General features: G+C 43.3%; 1 protein-coding gene across 2 annotated transcripts in view; it reads right to left on the reverse strand.

Annotated features, from left to right (window-relative positions):
- Positions 1–21,341, reverse strand: part of cactin — a 42,867-nt gene that overhangs the window by 12,286 nt on the left and 9,240 nt on the right. For both annotated transcript variants that reach the window (XM_063032771.1, XM_063032770.1), the window contains exons 4-7: positions 19,191–19,353; positions 10,049–10,163; positions 2,145–2,337; positions 369–491 (exon numbers count right to left, since the gene is read on the reverse strand). In XM_063032771.1, coding sequence (XP_062888841.1) covers positions 369–491; positions 2,145–2,337; positions 10,049–10,163; positions 19,191–19,353 — 594 coding nt within the window. The remainder of the gene's footprint in view (positions 1–368; positions 492–2,144; positions 2,338–10,048; positions 10,164–19,190; positions 19,354–21,341) is intronic.

The following is a 21,341-nucleotide window of genomic DNA, read 5'->3' on the forward strand; positions in this document are numbered from 1 at the left end:
GGAAAACAGTTACTAATATTAAGCAGAATGAAAGCCAGGTTTTTTAACGTGAAATGTAATAATCTCCTTACATCTCTATTCCACTACTTTATCCAGAGTAATGTTCAAACTTCACCAGACACACAAAGCCTCGATCCTATACGGATAGTAGCAAGCAGGGGTGATTGCAATGAGTGTGAAGGAAACAGAACCGACATGCATTAGATATTTACTCACACATCTGAGATTGTCTATGATGCTGTAGAAAGAATGCTTTTAATTTAAAAATATTAGTTCAGATGGCATGATTCAAAATGGTAGCAAAGAGCATCACGCTTTTCTACAATAACAAGCTATACAACACAATCTAAAACTGCACAGGTACATACTTGTCCTTGGGAGACTGTGGCTCGCTCTTCAGAATTGGAAACAAGGGCTCACTTTCCACCCCTTGCTCCTGCTTCAGTTTGTACAGCTTCTGTCGCAATACATCCTGATGTCTTTCACGCAACCTGAGAGAGAGAGAGAGACGGATGTCAATCCATCCAAACAGTGATATACAAAGATCTATGACTTCTTACTGGATATTCAGTTTAGCGGATGCTCAGTAAAAACAGTTCTTGCTGAGAGAAAAGTCGTTACAACATGAACGAGCTGGACCAGAGAGTCATAGAGAACTACAGAGACCAACCCTTTGGCTCTTCTAGTTTGTACCAACCCATTGTTGTGCCTAGTCCCATCTATCAAACTCTAGATCATAGCCCTCCATACCCTTTCCATCTACTGTATGTACCTGTCCAAACTTCTCTTAAATGTTTCAGTTGAAACCATGTCCACAGTCTCCGCTGACAGCCTGTTCTACACTCACAACACCCCTTGAGTGAAGTTCTTCCTCAGGTTCTCCATGAATATTTTACCTTTCACCCTTAACCTATGACCTCTAGTTACTTAGTTCTAGAGTCAGAGGCATAGTGTTACAGGACAGAAACAGGCCCTTTGGCCCATCTAGTCTGTGCAAAACTATTAATTCTGTATCTGGTCCCACTGACCTACACCTGAACCAAAGTCCTCCACACCCCTCCCATCCGTGTACTAATCCAAACCTCAGGGTAAAAAGCCTGTCTGTATTTACCCTATCTACACCCCTGACAATTTTGTACAATACTATCTCTGCTCATCCTCTTGAAAAAAGTGCTAACTTATTCAACCTTCCCTATAATTCAGGTCCTCAAGTTCCAGCAAATTCCTTGTGAAGGGCCTCGCTCTCTTCTGGATAACTCTACAAACGTGTACCGATTGGGTAAAACAGCTTGTTGCAGCTTCTTTCTAAAAGAAATGGAATATACCTGTTGGCTGTCTCTGTCCAATTCGCTACACAAAACTCACTCATGCATTTAAAACATCTTGCCTTCAATAGCGTAGGAAGCTTTATTGCTTACATCTTTTCGTTGACATAGATACATGATCCTACATGACCATAGAAATAGGAACAGAATTAGGCCATTCTGTCCATTGAGTATTCACTATCATTCCATCATGACTGATTTATTATCCCTCTTATCCCTTCTGCCTCCTCCCAATAACCCTTGACACCCTGACTAATCAAGAACCCATCAACCTCCACTTTAAGTACACCTTATGACTTGGCCTCCACAGATTTACTACCCTCTGCTAAGAAATTCCTCCTCATCTCTGTTCTAAAAACCATTTTTCAGGCTGTGACTTCCAGTCCTAGATCCCCTCTGCCATTATTGGAAACATCCTCTCCACATCCACTCGATCTCAGCTTTTGATATTCAACAGGTTTCAATGAGTTCCCTACTCATTCTTTTAAAATTCAGCAAGTACAGCCCCAGAGCCATCAAACCCTCCTAACAGGTTAACCCTTTCATTCCCGGGATCATTCTTGAGAACCTCCTCTGGACCCTTTGCAAGGGCAGCAGACGTTTTCTTAGATAAGGGGCCAAAAAGTGGTCTAATGCTTCATGTGCTGTCTGACCAATGCCTTATAACGCTTGTAACAGAGCACCTGATATTTTTGACACAGCACAAACCATGAGATCATCACAATGAACAAACGGACCTTTTCCCACAAGAAAAGCAAATCTAGGAGACCAAGGAGAAACATTCACACCAGTATTGGATCTGCACGTGCTGAGTAGTACCTGGCTCTGGCCATATACGCCTTGAGTTGCTGCAGTAAAGTTTCCCAGTAGCCAATGTCCAGATTTGAACCACCAGTTTTGATTTTCGCTTCGATGTTTTGATACAGTGCTTGAAGCTGGTTGTAGGTTTTGCCTTTGAACACTGACTGAACATCAGTGCTCACCGAAGTATTGATTCCTTCTCGTCTCTCTCCTGAAATGGTTATTGTTTTAGAAAAAGGATTGTTATTATGTTGAAATGATAATGATTAAATTTAAAAATTCATAGTAAATTTTAAGTACATACATGTACATATACAACCCTGAGATTCATTTTCTTGTGTGGGACACTCAATAAATCCACAATAGAATAATAATTATAATAAAATCAGTAACAGGCCACACCAACTTGGGCATTCAGCCCGTGTGCAAAAGACAATGAACTGTGCAAATACAAAAAGAAAGAAAGCATAATAATAAATAAATAAACAATGAATATTGAGAACATGAGATGAAGAATCCCTGAAAGTGAGCCCATAGGTTGTGGGTACATTGCTTTAGTTTTGATTAGCTTTTATTTATCACGTGTACAGCAAAGCAAATCGAATTAGCAAGGACGTGCTGGGCATCCATCAAGTGTTGCCACACTTATGGTGCCAAACTAGCATGCTCACACGTCATTAACCCTAAACATTATGGCTTTAGAATGTGGGAGGAAATGTGAGACTGAGCTAGTCACGCTTACCTACATTTAATTTTATTTTTTATTTTATTTCTATTTTTATTTAGAGATACAGCAGGGTAACAGAGCCTTCTAGCCCATCAAGGCTGCACAGCCCAATTATAGCTCTGTGACCAAGTGACCCATACGTCTTTGGGATGTGGGAGAAAACCAGAGCACCTGGAGGAAATCCATACATCCATGGGGAGAACATACAAACTTCTTACAAATGGTGGTAACAAATGAACCCTGATCTTACAGCTGGCTGGTAAAACATCACACTAACCGCTATGCTGCAGCCCACATTGAACAGAACTATACAGTACTGTGCAAAAGTCTTAGGCACATATAAGCTTGTAAATCTGACGGGAGTAGAGGAAGTTGGAATCGCGAGGGTGGAGTGTCGCCGAGGGGTGTGGGACAGGAGTAGGGGCAGTGTGGGTGCAGATACACCCAGCCCCGAGACACCAGACAAGGTCAATTGATTCTAGACAATTGGTTTATTGATCATTACAGAATGTCTCTCTGGTGCTTCCCTCTCTCTCTCCTCTTTCCCATCCCCCTTTTCCCAACTATGATTCCCCTCTCCTTCCCCTTTCCCACTCTCAGTCCACAATACAGACCTATATCAGAATCACGTCCTGAAATTCTTTTTCTTTTTTTGTGGCAGCAGTACAGTGTAATGCATAATACTACAGAACTGTGCAAAGGTCTTCGGTATTCCACCTATATAAATGAGCCTAAGATTTTTGCACAGTACAGTATATGACCCATACCAGAAGAAAGTCTGTGCCTGGAGGCTATTTTTAACATTGCTTGTCAAGTGCTTTCTCACTGTGGAACGAATATACTCCATTCTCATACGAGGCCCTGCAAGATATACTTTTGTTAAAAGTACTATATTTGTTTTCAGTTCTGAGTCAGAGTTATTTCTGTTCAAGAGAAGGATGAATTTGGTCATGTTAATTCCCAATATCCAGTCACCCTTTATGTAAGAATAATGCAACTTCAAATGTGTAAAACCAAGATAGCAATTCTGTTGAACATATGCACAAAAAGGATCTAACACAAACAAGATTCTGTCTGATTTTTTTTAAAAACAGCTGCGCAGACCAATCATTGCTTTGAGCAGGATTTTTAAATTATTATTTATTTTTATTTATTCTTACATGCCCTGAAAACTGCATGGTACTTTAAATGTTTTTTGGTAACATGAATACTCAGAATGAAAACCGGAAAAAATCACATGCTTCTGAATTCATTTCTTAACTGAAAGGTATAATGAAATATAGCACAACTTTCACGTTTCATAAACTTTTTCTTGTCTCTCTTTACTCCAGCTGTGTGGCAACAAAGGCAATGAGCACGGGAGCTTTTCAGTTATTGTTCTGGTGCCAAAAGAGCATGCCCATGATGCTCGGCAGAACACAGCTGCTGAAGCTTTACACTGCAAAGCGGTTAGCTCATTCCAGGTATAAACAGCACATGCGAGGTGGAGACAGTGGGGAGAAATAGTTAAGAAATGGTATAAGAAAAATGAAAGCCGTTGGGTTGAATTGTTCTCCGATCTTGGCAATTCATTTGCAAACGTTTTGTCACCATACGAGGAGACATCATCATTGCACTGTTAGGTTGTGGCGTGTCCTCCGAATGCTTGGCTTCACATAATGATCAATCAGCTGATCTGTTGTCATTACGGGAACTCAATTGTGATGCAGGGAAGAGAACTTGTCGCTGATTGGTTGTGTGACGAACTCTGTGCATTGTGGTCCTGGAAGTTTGCCCATATTGTCTCATAAATCAGATCGAGGTCGACGTGTCTGTTTATAGAACTGTTCGTGGAAAACCCTGCTTCTAGGAATTCTCTAGCATGCCGTGCGTTTGCTAGCGCCATGACTTTCACTGATGCCCAGTTGAATTTGTGGCCCTCTTGATCTTCATGGGTAGAGACTAGGCAGAGTCTCACATCACAACTGAGTTTCCTGTCTCCAGGGTACAGAGCCTTTCGCTGTTCCATTGTTGGGTCAATTTGAACGCCGGCCCAGATAGACGGAAAAGACAGCGTCAGTCGGGACGAGAGCTGACTTCACTCGTCCTGCGCGATGGTCATCTCCATGGCTCTGAGGCTGAAGGCTGCCCTGGCTGCTGTGCTCCGTACCCGCTAATGTGATGAACTAATAAGTGAGGCTTTGGGCCTACTCCGGGACTCAGATCCGAGGATTCATTTTTGGTTCAGAATGCTGTTGTTCATTTCAACTGTTTGCATGATTTTTAGTTCTTGTTTTTTCTTTCTCATGCACATTGAGTGTTGGTCTTTTTATTCCCTTTAATTGGATTCTTTCAGGTTTCTTGCTTTGTGGCTACCTGTGAGCAAGCAAATCTCAAGGTAGTATAATTTGTACATTCTTTGAGAATAAATAAATCTGGAATCTTGAAATGATGTCCAGTCAGCCAATAGAGAAGTATATGAAGGCCAAGTATTCAGAAGATACACCACAACTTAACAGCATACTGATGATGTCTCCTCGTATGGTGACGAAACGTTTGCAAATGAATTGCCAAGACCAGAGAACAACTCAACCCACACGAGCTACACAATGAAATGAAAACTTTGGATTGGGAAGCATTTGTTCGAGAACGAGTGATGCCCCTGTTGACATCAGCTTGTAATAAATAAAAAGTTTATACTTAAGGAAGCTCCGGACTTCATGGAATTTCTGTCTACAAATGCACTTAAGATTAGTTTAACCAATAATGATGAAAAATCAACTAAAAATTCGACTCCAGATCACCAAAATGTTTAGAATTGCCTTCAAATTGACCATAGGGAGTGAACTGAAGGAACTGAGTTGTCTCGACTTTCTCTGAATGTCTGTGGTTTGGCAGCTCAAAAGCCTTTCAGATTTATAAAGTAACAACATAGTTTCACATGAGTCTGGATACATTCCCAAAGCCTTTGGAGACATTAACAGTAAATTCACTGGAGTGCAACTCACTCATTCGACCTTCAAAATATGGAGATGATAGGCAAAACAACAGTCAGTGCCATGGTAGGGAACTAGGGAATTCGTAGCGGTTAGGGAATTTGAAGCTGAGATTAATTTAGAAATGTCTGGAGGAAACGGAGAGAAATAAAGTACATGGAATTCATGAAGGGAGAAGGAAAATGAAAAAGATTTAAAGTATAACACTACAGTTGCAGACTGGGTTCAACCTTGCCTGCATTGTGTGCAAGTTATCCCACAAATGGAACAGGCCAAATTTGCAACTCTTACCAGAAATGAAAGCCCAGAAGTGACTGGAATGGGGAGAAAGATGCAAGAACGGATCCCTGAAGCTATCAGAAGTGAAAAGAGAGCAAAAATAGGTGAGAAGCTGGAAAAACGCAGAAAGAAGTCATTGGGGCATGAGGGATTTAGAGATATTGGATAATATGCAGAAAGGCACTGAATGGGTTAATATCACTCAAAATTAACAGGTTACTTGGTCCCGTGAGAGTGAATTCAGCGTTACGAAGAGAAACTAGTGTGGGGCAAACAGAATTTCACGGTGATAACACAGTCTTTCATTTCTCCTTAAAATGGGGTGACATAGTAGTGTAGCAGTTAGCAAGATGCTATCACAGCTCAGGATGTCAGACTTTGGAGTTCAATACCAGTGTCCACTGTAAGAAAGTTTATACATTCCTCCCATATGTGTTTGTATTTCGTCCAGGTCCTCCGGTTTCTCCAACAGTCCAAAGACCTACCAGGTAGGTTAACTGGTTAATATAAATTGTCCCATGATTAGCTTAGGATTAGTCAGGTTTCTCGCGCTCTGCCGGGGCAGCGTGGCTTAGACATCATGAGACCATATGATTATAAGATATAGGCGCAGGATTAGGCCATGTGGCCCATCGAGTTAACTCCGTCATTTCATCATGGCTGATCCAATTTTTCTCTTAGCTCCAGTCTCCTGCCTTCTCCCCATTTCCCTTCATGCCCTGACCAATCAAGAATCTATCAACCTCTGCATTAAATATACATAAGGACTTGGCCTCCACAGCTGCCTGTGGCAAAGAATTCCATTCTCTGGCTAAAGAAATTCCACTTTATCTCCTTTCCAAAAAGATGCACCCTCTATTCTGAGGCTGTCTGCTCCGTTCTTAAACTCTCCCACCATAGGAACCATCCTCTTCACATCCACTCTATCAAGGCCTTTCACCAGTCAATAGATTTCAATGAGGTCACCCTTCACTCTTTTGAATTCTAGCGAATACAAGCTCAGAGCCATCAAACGCTCTTCGTATGACAAGCCAAATGAAGAGCCGGAAGGGTCGACCCCACAATGTATTACTAAATAAATGAAAAGTAAAAGAAAACAAGATGGCATTCTGTTGAAAGTTCACTGAAATAAGAATAGGAAAGAACTTCATGTACATCTGCTCTTACCCCATCTTCCTGCCACCCTACCAGGAATAGGGTTCCTCTTGTCCTTACCCACCACTCCACCAGCCTCTGCTTCCCGCACATAATTCTCCAAAATTTCCACCATCTCCAATGGGATCCCACCACCAAACACATCTCCCCCCCCACCCCACTTTCTGCTTTCCGCAGGGATCGCTCCCTATGTGACTCCCTTATCCATTCGTCCCTCCCCATCCTCACTGATCTCCCTCCTGGCATTTATCTGAACAAGTGCTACACCTTCCCCTACACCTCCTCCCTCACTCCCATTCAGGGCCCTAAAAAGTCCTTCCAGGTGAGGCAACACTTCACCTGTGAGTCTGTTGAGGTCATATACAGTGTCCGGTGCTCCTGGCATGGCCTCCTATATATCGGTGAAACCTGATATAGATTGGGAGACTGCTTCACAGAGCACCTACACTCCATCTGCCAGAAAAAGTGGGATTTTCCAGTGGCCGCCCATTTTAATTCCACTTCCCATTCCGTTATGTCCATCGATGGCCTCCTCCACTGTCGTGATGAGGCCACACTTACGTTGGAGGAACAACACCTCATATTCCGTTTGGATAGCCTCCAGCCTGATGGGATGATCATCGATTTCTCAAACTTCCAGTAATGCCCCCCACCCCATTCTCCTTCACCATTTCCCATCCCCTTTTCTCCCTCTCACCTCATCTCCTTGTCCGCCCATCACCTTCTGGTGCTCCTCCCCCTTTTTCTTTCTTCCATGTCTTCTGTCCTCTATCAGACTCCCCCCCTTCTCCAGCCCTGTATCTCGTTCACCAATCAACTTCCCAGCTCTTTAGTTCATCCTTCCTCCTGCAGGTTTCAACCATCACCTTGTGCTGCTCTCTCCCCTCCCATCTTTTAAATCTGCTCTTCAGCCTTTTCCCTCCAGTCCTGCCAAAGGGTCTCAGCCCAAAACGCCGATTGTACTCTTTTCCATAGATGCTGCCTGGCCTGCTGAGTTCCTCCAGCATTTTGTGTGTGTCGCTCAGATTTCCAGCATCTGCAGATTTTCTCTCGTTTGTGATGGGAAAGAAATATTTCACTAACTTAAAAGCGAAAAAGATTAAGACAAAGGTACAATCAAAGGTGAGTGGGAGGTGATTGAGTCATTCAAACTGTTTTGTATCATGTGAAAATATAAGCTATAGGACACACAATTTATAATTTCCAAAGAGCCACAGAGAGGTTTTAACTACTGAGCACATAGGAACAGAACTTATCAGTGATGCCTGAGATATATTATATCTTCATTTAGAGACTCAGCGTGAAACAGGCCCTTTCAGCCCAAGAACCTGCGCTTCCTAGCAACTCCCCGATTTAACTTTAGCCTAATCACAGGACAATTCTGATACAACTTTGGACTGTAGGAGGAAACTGGAGCACCCGGAAGAAACCCACGAGGTCATGGGGAAGAACATACAAACTTCCTTACAGAGGACATTGGAATTAAACTCCGAACTCCCACGCCTTGAGCTGTAACCGTATCACACTAACCACTACGCTACCGTAGTGCCCTATTCTAAGTGTCACTAGTGTTAAAGAAATCTCTCTTTGGAGGCATCACGGTAGCATAATGGCTAGCACAATGCCATTACAGCACCAATGAGCAGGGTTCAATCCTGCTACTGTCTGGAAAGAACTTGTACGTTCTCCCCATAACTGCATGGATTTGCTCTGGTTTCCTCCCACATTCCAAAGATGTATGGCTTGGAAGGTTAAATGGCTTGTTGGGAGGAAGGGCTTGTTACAGTGTTGTATCACTGTCTGGTATGGGGGTGGTGAGGGGGAAAGGAATAAGCTGCAGGAAGTTGTAAACTCAGTCAGCTCCATTATGGGCACCAGAGTTCATTAATGTATAGCATTTCTAAGTGAAAGTCAAAGTAAATTTATTATCAAAGCACGTATTTGTTAACCATATACTACCTCCAAGAGGACCAGAACCTCATCATGGTTTGGAGGCTAGTGTGCGTCAGTGACCTGGGGAGCTATGCTGGCTGGAGTCAGGACTTCATGCTTTGGCTCTTTGTTAAGTCACCCATGCCAAACAGGTCAAAGGGTACAGGCCAGACTAAGAGTGGTCTACTGGTCCTCCAGGTTCGGGGGTTCAGCTCAGGGCTAACAACCCTGACTGGTCAAACAAAGCTGCTACGGAAACAGTAATGAAGAATCCTTCTATATTTGAGTGTGAGGGTATTCCTGAGTCTCCACCCAGGATTTGCATGACTGACCGTAGTGAAAACCGAGAGGAAGCTACTGACGTGATGAAGGAAGCCCTGAACATCACCAGAGATGGAGGATCTTCATTGCTGACCTAATCAGCAGCCTTGTAACAGGCAGTAAGTATTCATAGGAAAATAAATACATACAATAAAAAGTATGAAATACTATACATAAACAGAGACAGACTAACTACCAAAAGAAGACAAAATGAGCAAAAGAAAATATCGAGAATGTGAGTTATAGAGTTCTTGAAATGAGTCTGTAGGTTGTGGAATCAGATTCAGAGTTGAGGTGAATAAAGCTATCCATGCTGGTTCAGGAGACTGATGGTTGTAAGGCAATACTGCAGTATTTAAAAATTTATCATCTTCAGTAGCAATATCATCTTGGGTAATCAATACTGCTTAAATCAATATTACTTTAGTTGTAGTCTTTACTCAGTCCCCATGGAGAGATCTGGGTTGTACTGTACGGTGCGCCTCAGTTATGTTTGCCCCAATCAACTGAAAGGTCCAGTAGTTTTCCATTACCTGGTCCTTTTCCTGAAGCTTCCAGTTTTTTCAGATTACTGATTTCATCCTCAGTAATAGTCGTCATATCTCTCCAGAAGTCAGCATTCTTGCCTTGCTCCAGTTCCATGTAAACCTTACGTACAAAGTAAAAAACAGTGAGTCACAGGAATCTTCAAATTATTCATGATGTGAGCACACACAGACACTAATGTTTGTATTTCTAGATTGTAACATTTTGAAGTTCAAGTTTAAACAGGCTGGAAATTCTTCTTAAATTTTTTATTGAGATACAGCGAGCAAAGACACTTTGAGCCACGCCACCTAGCAATCCCTGATTTAACCCGAGCCTAATCATGGGACAAACTACAATGACCAATTAACCTACCAACCAATACATCTTTGGACTGTGGGAGGAAACCAGAGCACCTGGAGGAACCCCACGCAGTCATGGGGAGAACGTAGAAACTCCTTACAGGCAGTGACGGGAATTGAACTGAGGTCGTTGTTACTGTAAAGTGTTCTGCTAAGCACCGCACCACCATGCTATCCTCGAAATGCTGCAGAAACTTAGCAGGTCAGATAGCACCTATAGAATTGAGTACATTTTGATGTTTCGGGCTGAAACTGTTCTTCAGGACTGGAAAGGAAGGGGAAGACACCAGAATAAAAAGGTGAAGGGAGGGTGAAGTAGTATAGCTGGAAGGTGATAGGTGAAGGCAGTAAAGGGAAAGAGGAATCTGATAGGAGAGGAGAGTGGTCTATAGGAGAAAGGGTAAGAGGAGGGGACACAGGAGGAGGTGATAGGTGGGTGAGAAGAGGCAAGAGGCCAGAGTGGTGAATAGAAGATGAGGGGAGGGAGAAGGAAAACATTTTTTTTACCAGAAGGAGAAATGGATATTCATGCCATTAGGTTGGAGGCTACCCAGAAGGAATAGAAAATGTTGCTCCTCCACCCTGAAGGTGGCCTCATCTTGGCACAAGAGGACATGGACCGACATGTTGGAACAGGAATGGGAATTGGAATTAAGATGATTGGCCACTGGAAAGTTACACTTATGGCAGTTATTGTCATTCAACTGCACACATGTATGCAGCTAAACAAAATTAGGTACAAAAAGCAGAAGGAACTCAGCAGGTCAGGCAGCATCCACAGAGGAGTAAACGACCTCGGCTCGAAACGTCAACTATTCCTCTCCATAGATGCTACTTGAGCTGCTGAGTTCCTCTAGCATTTTGTGTGTGTTACTCTGAACTTTCAGCATCTGCAGAATCTATTGGGCTTTTAACGACAGTCCTAGAAAACTACTGCACAGAAACAGGCTCTTCAGCCTATCTAGTCCATACTGAACCATTTAAATTCCTTAGTCCCATCCACCCGCAACAAGACCATAGCCCACATACCCCTCTCAGTCAGGTACCTATCTAAACTTCTCTTAAAGATTGAACAACTTAACTACTACTTACTGAAGTTTTTTCTTAACTTAAGTAGTTTTTAAGTAAAATTACTTAAGATACTTTCCCCCTCTGAGACTTGTCGGTACAAATTGCTCAACACATTCTTACACAATGATATTCCAATTAGTAGTTCCAGGGTAACAAAACCACAAAGGGATACAGTCAACATTAGCACTATCTATACTAGCAAACCTTAGAATACAAACGCATTTCTACCACCTATTTCCCAAACTTCTCTGAGGTACTGGTTTTACAAACAGGCCCTTCCAGCACAATGAGCCACAATGTCCAGCAACCCAGCTATTTAACACTTCCCTAATCACCGGATAATTGTTACGTGGGGTTAGTTTACTTGTTGGTCAAAAGCTGCTTCCATCATGCCGGTCATCGATTGGCCAGCAGCAGCTCTTTCCCGTTGGTTGCCTTGTGTGCCACGGCACATGTGGGAGGCTAGGCCTCTTTTCTTTTGTCTCCGGGGGCTAGTGCTGAATAACCATTGAGAAAGTATGCTCTAGACTTAGAAGGCCCACTCGCACTCTTAGTTAAGTATCTGTTTGCTGAATATTGAATGATCACCTGCCTGCTCTTCCTGACAGTCTAACTGCATGCTATCTTTACTTTTTTACCATCTGCCCTATCCTGAGTCGCTTCACTCCAGTTCCCACCCCTCCAGCCAAATTCGTTTAAACCTTCACCAACAGCTGTAACAAACCTGCCCGCGAGAATACTGCTCCCCCTCGGGTTCAGGTGCATCCTGTCACTTCTGAATAGGTCATACCTCCCCCAGAAGAGATCCCAATGATCCAAGAACCTGAACCCCTGCCCCCTGCACCAGCTTCTCAGCCACACATTTATCTGCCAGATCATCCTGATTCTGCCCTCACTGGCGCGTGGCACAGGCAGCAATCCAGAAATGTCTAACCTGGAGACAAACAACAGGAATTCTGCAGATGCTGGAAATTCAAGCAACACACATCAAAGTTGCTGGTGAACGCAGCAGGCCAGGCAGCATCTCTAGGAAGAGGTGCAGTTGACGTTTCAGGCCGAGACCCTTCGTCAGGACTAACTGAAGGAAGAGTGAGTAAGGGATTTGAAAGTTGGAGGGGGAGGGGGAGATCCAAAATGATAGGAGAAGACAGGAGGGGGAGGGATAGAGCCGAGAGCTGGAGAGGTGATTGGCAAAAGGGGATACGAGAGGATCATGGGACAGGAGGTCCGGGAAGAAAGACAGGGGGGGGGGGTGACCCAGAGGATGGGCAAGAGGTATATTCAGAGGGACAGAGGGAGAAAAAGGAGAGTGAGAGAAAGAATGTGTGCATAAAAATGAGTAACAGATGGGGTACGAGGGGGAGGTGGGGCCTTAGCGGAGGTTAGAGAAGTCAATGTTCATGCCATCAGGTTGGAGGCTACCCAGATGGAATATAAGGTGTTGTTCCTCCAACCTGAGTGTGGCTTCATCTTTACAGTAGAGGAGGCTGTGGATAGACATATCAGAATGGGAATGGGATGTGGAATTAAAATGTGTGGCCACTGGGAGATCCTGCTTTCTCTGGCGGACAGAGCGTAGGTGTTCAGCAAAGCGGTCTCCCAGTCTGCCTCGGGTCTCGCCAATATATAAAAGGCCACATCGGGAGCACCGGACGCAGTATATCACCCCAGTCGACTCACAGGTGAAGTGATGCCTCACCTGGAAGGACTGTTTGGGGCCCCGAATGGTGGTAAGGGAGGAAGTGTAAGGGCATGTGTAGCACTTGTTCCGCTTACACGGATAAGTGCCAGGAGGGAGATCAGTGGGGAGGGATGGGGGGGACGAATGGACAAGGGAGTTGTGTAGGGAGCGATTCCTGCGGAATGCAGAGAGGGGGGGGAGGGAAAGATGTGCTTAGTGGTGGGCTCCCGTTGGAGGTGGCGGAAGTTACGGAGAATAATATGTTGGACCCGGAGGCTGGTGGGGTGGTAGGTGAGGACCAGGGGAACCCTATTCCTAGTGGGGTGGGGGGAGGATGGAGTGAGAGCAGATGTACGTGAAATGGGGGAGATGTGTTTAAGAGCAGAGTTGATAGTGGAGGAAGGGAAGCCCCTTTCTTTAAAAAAGGAAGACATCTCCCTCGTCCTAGAATGAAAAGCCTCATCCTGAGAGCAGATGCGGCGGAGACGGAGGAATTGCAAGAAGGGGATGGCATTTTTGCAAGAGACAGGGTGAGAAGAGGAATAGTCCAGATAGCTGTGAGAGTCAGTAGGCTTATAGTAGACATCAGTGGATAAGCTGTCTCCAGAGACAGAGACAGAAAGATCTAGAAAGGGGAGGGAGGTGTCGAAAATGGACCAGGTAAGCTTGACGGCAGGGTGCAAGTTGGAGGCAAAGTTAATAAAGTCAACGAGTTCTGCATGCGTGTAGGAAGCAGCGCCAATGCAGTCTAACCTGGAGGTCCTGCTTCTCAGCTTTCTGTCCAGCTCTCTAAATACTCTTTTCAGGACCTCATTGCTTCTCCTTCCTATGTCATTGGTACCAATATGTACCAAGATATCTGGCCGCTCCCCCTCCCTCTCCAAAATGTTGTGGACACGATCTGAGACATCCCTGACCATAAGACAAAGGAGCAAAAGTTGGCCATTCGGCCCATCGAGTCTGCTTCGCCATTTTATCGTGAGCTGATCCATTCTCCCATTTAGTCCCACTCCCCCACCTTCTCACCATAACACTGTTCTGACCCTGGCACCTGGGAGGCCATATACCATCCGGGTGTCCCGTTCATGTCCACAGAATCTCCTGTCTATTCCCCTCACTATTGAGTCCCATATCACTACCGCTCCCTTCTTCTCTTTCCCTTCTGCACCACAGACCCATGCTTAGTGCCTGTAACCCTGTCGCCATGGCATTCTCGTGGCAGGTCATCCCCCACGCAAGTATTCAAAGCAGTATACTTGTTTTTGAGGGGAATTGCCACAGGGGTGCTCTGCTCTAACTGCCTATTTCCATTTCACCTGACAGTCACCCAGCTACTCGCCTCCTGCAACTTCAGGGTGACTACCTCCCTGTAACTCTGATCAATTATCTCCTCACTCTCCCGTACAAGCCAAAGGTCATCCAGTTGCTGCTCCAGACCCCTAACACGGTCTTCAGGGAGCTGCAGCCGGATGCATTTCACGCAGATGTAGTTCCCTGGGAGACCCTAGGTCTCCCAGTTTTCCAACATCCAGCACGAAGAGCACACCACAGCCATTTGAATGGTACAGTAAGAGAAAAAAAAACAAAAAGGAAACCTTAACATATGCATTACACAGAGCCGATGCCTCTTAGAAAAGATGTGTTGGCATTGGAGAGGGTCCAGAGGAGATTCGCAAGGATGATTCCAGGAATGAAAGGGTTATCATACGAGGAACGTTTGATGGTTCTGGGTTTGTACTCACTGGAATTCAGAAGGATGAAGGGAGATCTCATTGAAACCTTTCAAATCTTGAAAGGCCTAAGACAGTGTAGATGTGGAAAGGAGGTTTCCCCTGGTGGGAGAATCAAGGACAAGTGGGCACGGTCTCAGGATTGAGGGACATCCATTAACACAGGGATGGGGGGAAATTTCTTTAGCCAAAGGGTGGTAAATTTGTGGAATTTGTAGCCATGTGCAGCTGTGGAGACCAGGTCGTGGGGTTTACTTAAGACAGAGATTGATAGGTTCTTTATTGGACATTGCATCAAAGATTACGGGGAGAAGGCCGGGAACTGGGGTTGAGGAGGAGGGAAAAAAAAAGGATCAACCATGATTGAATGGCAGAGCAGACTCAATGGGCCAGATGGCCTAATTTGGCTCCTATGACTTACGGTCTCATGGTCTTTAATTTTCTTGTTGTGTTTGGTCAAATCTTTTACAGTTTGTAAATAAATAATTAACATGCTTATTCATAATCAGTGTCTTCTATTTCACTCATCAAACCACTGAACGCGCTTCCACATTACAATTTACAATGACCAATTAACCTACCATCCAGTACATCTTTGGACTGTGGGGGAAAAAACCAGAGCACCCAGAGGAAACACATGCTGTTCATGGGGAGAACATATACATTCCTTACACAGCGCTGGAACTGAACTCCAGAACGTCCCGAACCGTTTTAGTTTTATGCTAATCGCTACCCTACAGTGGCGCCAATGTCATCATTTCAAAAGACATCAATAATTCAGATCCAGAGGATTAACAATAACTAAACAATATCAACTAAAATTAATTTGATGGGGAGTCTCATAGTCATACTTTATTGATCCCGAGGGAAATTGGTTTTCGCTACAGTTGCATCATAAATAAATAGTAATAAAACCATAAATAATCAAACATTAATATGTAAATTATGCCAGGAAATAAGTCCAGGACTAGCCTATTGGCTCAGGGTGTCTGACCCTCCAAGGGAGGAGTTGTAAAGTTTGATGGCCACAGGCAGGAATGACTTCCTATGATGCTCTGTGTTGCATCTCGGTGGAATGAATCTCTGGCTGAATGTACTCCTGTGCCCAACCAGTACATTATGTAGTGGATGGGAGACATTGACCAAGATGGCATGCAACTTGGACAGCATCCTCTTTTCAGACACCACCGTCAGAGTGTCCAGTTCCATCCCCACAACATCACTGGCCTTACGAATAAGTTTGTTCATTATGTTGGTGTCTGCTACCCTCAGCCTGCTGCCCCAGCACACAACAGCAAACATGATCGCACTGGCCACCACAGACTCGTAGAACATCCTCAGCATCGTTCGGCAGATGTTACAGGACCTCAGTCTCCTCAGGAAATAGAGACGGTTCAGACCCTTCTTGTAGACAACCTCCGTGTTCTTTGACCAGTCCAGTTTATTGTCAATTCGTATCCCCAGGTATTTGTAATCCTCCACCATGTCCACACTGACCCCCTGGAAGGAAACCGGGCTCACCAGTACCTTAGGTCAAAAGGGAGGCAACTAGAATCTACTTTGAAAACCTTCAGCAACTTCCAACAGGAACCACCAAACCAGTCTCCTCCCTTTCACTCTTCTTCCAACCTTGAAGCTGGGGTAGATTGAGAGACTTCCTGATTTAAATAGCTCAGCAACTCATTAGATAATCAAGAGCAGCAAGAGTAAAACTGCACCTTAAAGCCTGACCTTGAGGAGATCAAGACTAATGAGTACTACAGCAAATGGTTCTTCTCTGGAGAACCTGCATCTTCAACATACAGTATGATCAGGATGCCTTAAGAAAGGCTCTGGTAATATCTCACGTATGCTATCAGTTCAGCGTGAATATTAACCATAACTTAAAAAGTTTCCACAGAAAAAATAGTGAACAGAAGTTGTGCATTTCACTTTAATTCTTATTTGGAGATAGAGCACAGAATAGGCCCTTCCGGCCGACCGAGCTGCAGCACCTAGCAACCCACCTATTTAATCCTAGTTGAATCACAGGATAATTTACAATGACCTATTAACCTACTAATCCATATGTCTTTGGACTGTGGGAGGAAACCGGAGTGCCTGGAAGAAACCCATACACACACGGGTAAGAATGTACAAACTTTTTTTTTTAAAAGAGGACACCTGTATTGAACTCCAAACTCCGACAGCCCGAGCTGTAAAAGCATCTCACTAACCGCTACGCTACTGTATCGCCCCATTTTAAGGGCAAATGAAAGGCCACGATATGAGATTGTTTGCCCCCACACTAGTTTCTTTTAGTAATGCTGGGTTCATCCCCACTGGTCAAAGTAACCTGTTAACTATGATATTAACCCATTCAGCACCTTCCTTCATATTTTCCAATATTTTTAAACCCCTTCTGTCCAATAACTTCCTTCCTGCAGCATTTTTCCAGCCTCTCACCCAATTCTGCTCTCTTTTCACTTCTGACAGCTTTCAGGATCCATTCTTCCATCTTTTTCCCCATTCCAATGATTTTTGGGCTTTATTTCTGGTAAGAGCAATTTTGCCTGTTCCATTTGTGGAATAAATACACACAATGCAGGCAAGATTGAACCTACTCTACAACTGTAGTGTTATACTTAAAATCTTTTTCATTTTCTTTCTCCTTTCATGAATTCCACGTACTTTGTTTCTCTCCATTCCTTCCAAACATTTCTAAATTAATCTCAGTTTTAAATTCCTAATATAGTACTCCAAACCATGAACATGAACTCTGTGGAATTTCCAATTTAGCACAACACTGACTCCTGGTGGTTCTAACACAGAACTACGTTTTCTTTCTTTAAAAAAAATGAGGATCATTTAGTCACAAATAAAATATTTTTAATTTATAAGAAACAAGCTATTCTTGTCAAATCTTGACACTAAAAGCTGATAATTGGGGAAAAATTTAATATTTTCACTGAATTCTTGTTGGTGCTAGAATTCATAAGGTCTTAAGGTGTTAACAACACAACTAATGTTATCTATCACAAACACAAGAGATTCTGCAGATGCTGGAAATCCAGAGTAACACACACAAAATGCTGGGAGAACTCAGCAGGTCAGGCAGCATCCATGGATGGGAATAACAGTCAACGTTTTGGGCTGAGACCCTTCATCAGGACATAGTAGACTTAGTTATCTAAGAATTCAAAGTTATCTTCTGATTTCTAGATTGCTGGTGGGATAGAAATACTAAGATAATTAGAATCTATTTCATTTGAACAAGGTTAATTCAAATTAAATGATTCAAAAACTTTTTGCTCCTTTCATTAATATTTTCTAGAGCACCTGGGCATAATTTGAATACTTGTAAATCAAAAAATTTGTGAAATTACAGCAGATGCTAAGGTATTGTTATAATTAAAAGAACCTATTACTACATTATGTGCCAAATTGTGAACCAGTTGTTCAAATTATTTTGTTGCCTTTGCTGCTCACACAAATGCCTACCGGTGTTAAAATGTAAAGTAACTATCAGATACAAGAGCAGAATTATGCCATTCACCCATGGCCGATTTATTACCCCATTCTCCTGCTTTCTCTCCAAAACCTTTTACGCCCTGACTAATCAAGAACCTATCAACCTCTGCTTTAAATATACCCAATGACTTGGCCTCCACAGCTATCTGTGGCAATGAATTCCACAGATTCACCACTCCCAGCTAAAGAAATTCCTCCTCATCTCTGTTCTAAAAGAATGTCCTTATATCTTGAGGCCGTGCCCTCTGGACCTAGACTCTCCCACTAGAGGAAATAACCTCTCCATGTCCGCACTATTTCAGCCATTCACTATTCAATAGATTTCAATGAAATCCCTCCCCTCCTGAGTTCCAGCGAGTACAGGGCCAGAGCCATCAAACGCTCCTCATACTTTAACCCTTTCATTCCCGTGACCTCCTCTGGACCCTCTCCAATGCCAGCACATCCTTTCTTAGGTAAAGGGTCCAAATCTACTCACAATACCCCAAACATGGCCTGGTTAATGCATTATAAAACCTCAGCATTACACGCTTGCTTTTATAATCTAGTCCTCTTGAAATGAATGCTAACAATGCATTTGCCTTCCTCACCCTGACTCAAGTGCACATGACCAAAAAACTTGACTTTGAGGACAAGAATGCCATTTGTAAAATCAGTATTTATTACTCACCCCCACAGATACCCAGGAAGGTGGCAGTAGTCCTTCAGTAATTTAATACAACTGAGCTAATATGGACAGGTGTTAAAACGTTACTAAGATAATTAAAAATTACGGTGTATTAACTGAGTGACATACTCTGATATCCTCAAGGAGGTCTTCCAAGTCTGAAGCAGTCAGCCCATTTAGGAATGTGTATGGTTCATGCATTTCTACAGCTAGGTCATCATCTTCTGCACTGATGTATTTAGCAAGAAGGTCTATCGGCTTCGCTCGGCCTCCCATAATACGGATCTTTGATCTAAAACAAAAGGAATACATTGAAAGTCATTTTCTCATTGAATCAACATAATGCACGCTCAATCTCAAACACTTTCCACCCCACAAGTGTGATGGGAAGATGAGATTATAGCTGAAATATAGTTGAAAGATCAAAATAAATTCATTATCAAAGTACATATATGGGACCATTTACAAACCTCAGATTAATTTTCTTGTGGGGATTCACAGTAAATACAAGAAACACAATACAATCAATGAAAGACCAGATAAAACAGGATGGCCGAACTAGTGTGCACCAGACACCAAACTGCGCAAGTACAAAAAGAAAACAAATAAATACAGAACTGTGCAAAAGCCTTAGACACATATACATTGCTAGGGTGTCTAAGACTTTTGCACAATAGTGTAGTAATTTTATGTATTGCACTGTACTGCTGCCACAAAAAAAAATTTGTTACATATGTGAGTGATGATAATGGTCTCTATTGTGTACCGACAGTTGGAAGGGGGTAGGGAGAGGGGAACCATGGGTGGGAAAAGGGGAAGAGAGAGGGGAGCAAGCAGGAAGCACCAGGGAGACTACCTATAACTAATTGTTTGGAATCAAATGACCTTGCCTGGTGTTTCAGGGCTGGGTGTGTCTACACCCACACCAGCCCCACCCCCGCACTCCTTCTCTGCCACATGCCCCATAACTCTGCCACGCCACTCCACCCTCGGCATTCCCAACATCCTTTGCTCCCACCAGATTTACAAATTCGCTCTCTGCTCCACGTTGACAAATATAGTACAGGTCGACCTTCACTAATCCGGCACCACTGGGACCTGAGGAGTGCCGGGATTAGTGAAAATACCGAATTACAGAAGGATCACATTAAACATAATCAGTGCCGGATTATTGAAGGAACCGGATTACAGGTAGTCAGATTAGTGAAGGTCAACCTGTACTGTGTAAAAGTCTTAGGCACCTTAGCCACATTTATATATACACACACACACACACACACATATATATACACTGTAAATAACCAAGAAGTATCGAGAACATGAGATAAAGAGTCCTTGAAAGTGAGTCCGTAGTTTGTGGGAGACAGTTCAATGATGTAGTGAGTGAAGTTATTCTGCCTGGTTAAAGAGACTGATGGCTGAGGGGTAATAACTGTTCCTGAACCAGATGGGGTGGATCCTGAGGCTCATAATAATAAGATTAAAAAAATGATACAGCAGCAAACTTGCAAACAAACTTCTAGCTCCCTGTTGCAAAATGAATCCTTTTGGGCTCCTGATAACCAAACCAAAGTAATATTTGTATTATACACAAAATAAAAGTTCAATTCCAGTTAAATATTGTTACAACAACTTACGTAATAGGAAAAAATAAAACAAATCTTGTGTTCAAACAGTGCTTAATCTCCTTTATATCCCTTTTGTTGAATGTAGATTATTTATGTACATCAGATACAGTCTTGAGGTTTGTCTTCTTGCAGCCATCACAAAACAGAGAAACACAATAGAATGAACAACAGCATACAACAAAGGTCGTCAAACAGACAATGTGAGAAAAAATGAATAAATCTCGCAAACAAGAAGATAAAGAAGTAACACACAGAACATGAACGTAGAGATGCTGGAAGTGAGTCCACGGCCATGGAGTCAGTTCAGTGAACATGTGTTTTGGCAGAAATCAGAAAACACCAGATTCTTAATCAGACTAAGAGTGTGACTAAGAAAACTACAAGAGTTGCAGGTATGATCTCTGGAAAGCCACCTTACGAGCGAAGTGGAAATTCCGGACCAAACTTGAATCACTGAAGAATGCCTGACAGTTGTGGCAGGGCTTGAACACTATCACCCCTTATAAAGTTGAATCAAGCGACATGGGAGACAGCAGGGCTTTGCTTCTGTATGAGCTCAATGCCCTCTGTTCTTGCTTTGGCCATCAGATGAACCATCTCCAAAATGGCCTTATGATCTCAGTCTCCGAAGCTGACGTGCGGGCTGCCTTCA

Source organism: Mobula hypostoma, chromosome 24 (genome assembly GCF_963921235.1).
Source record: "Mobula hypostoma chromosome 24, sMobHyp1.1, whole genome shotgun sequence".
In the NCBI taxonomy this organism is placed as follows: domain Eukaryota; kingdom Metazoa; phylum Chordata; class Chondrichthyes; order Myliobatiformes; family Myliobatidae; genus Mobula; species Mobula hypostoma.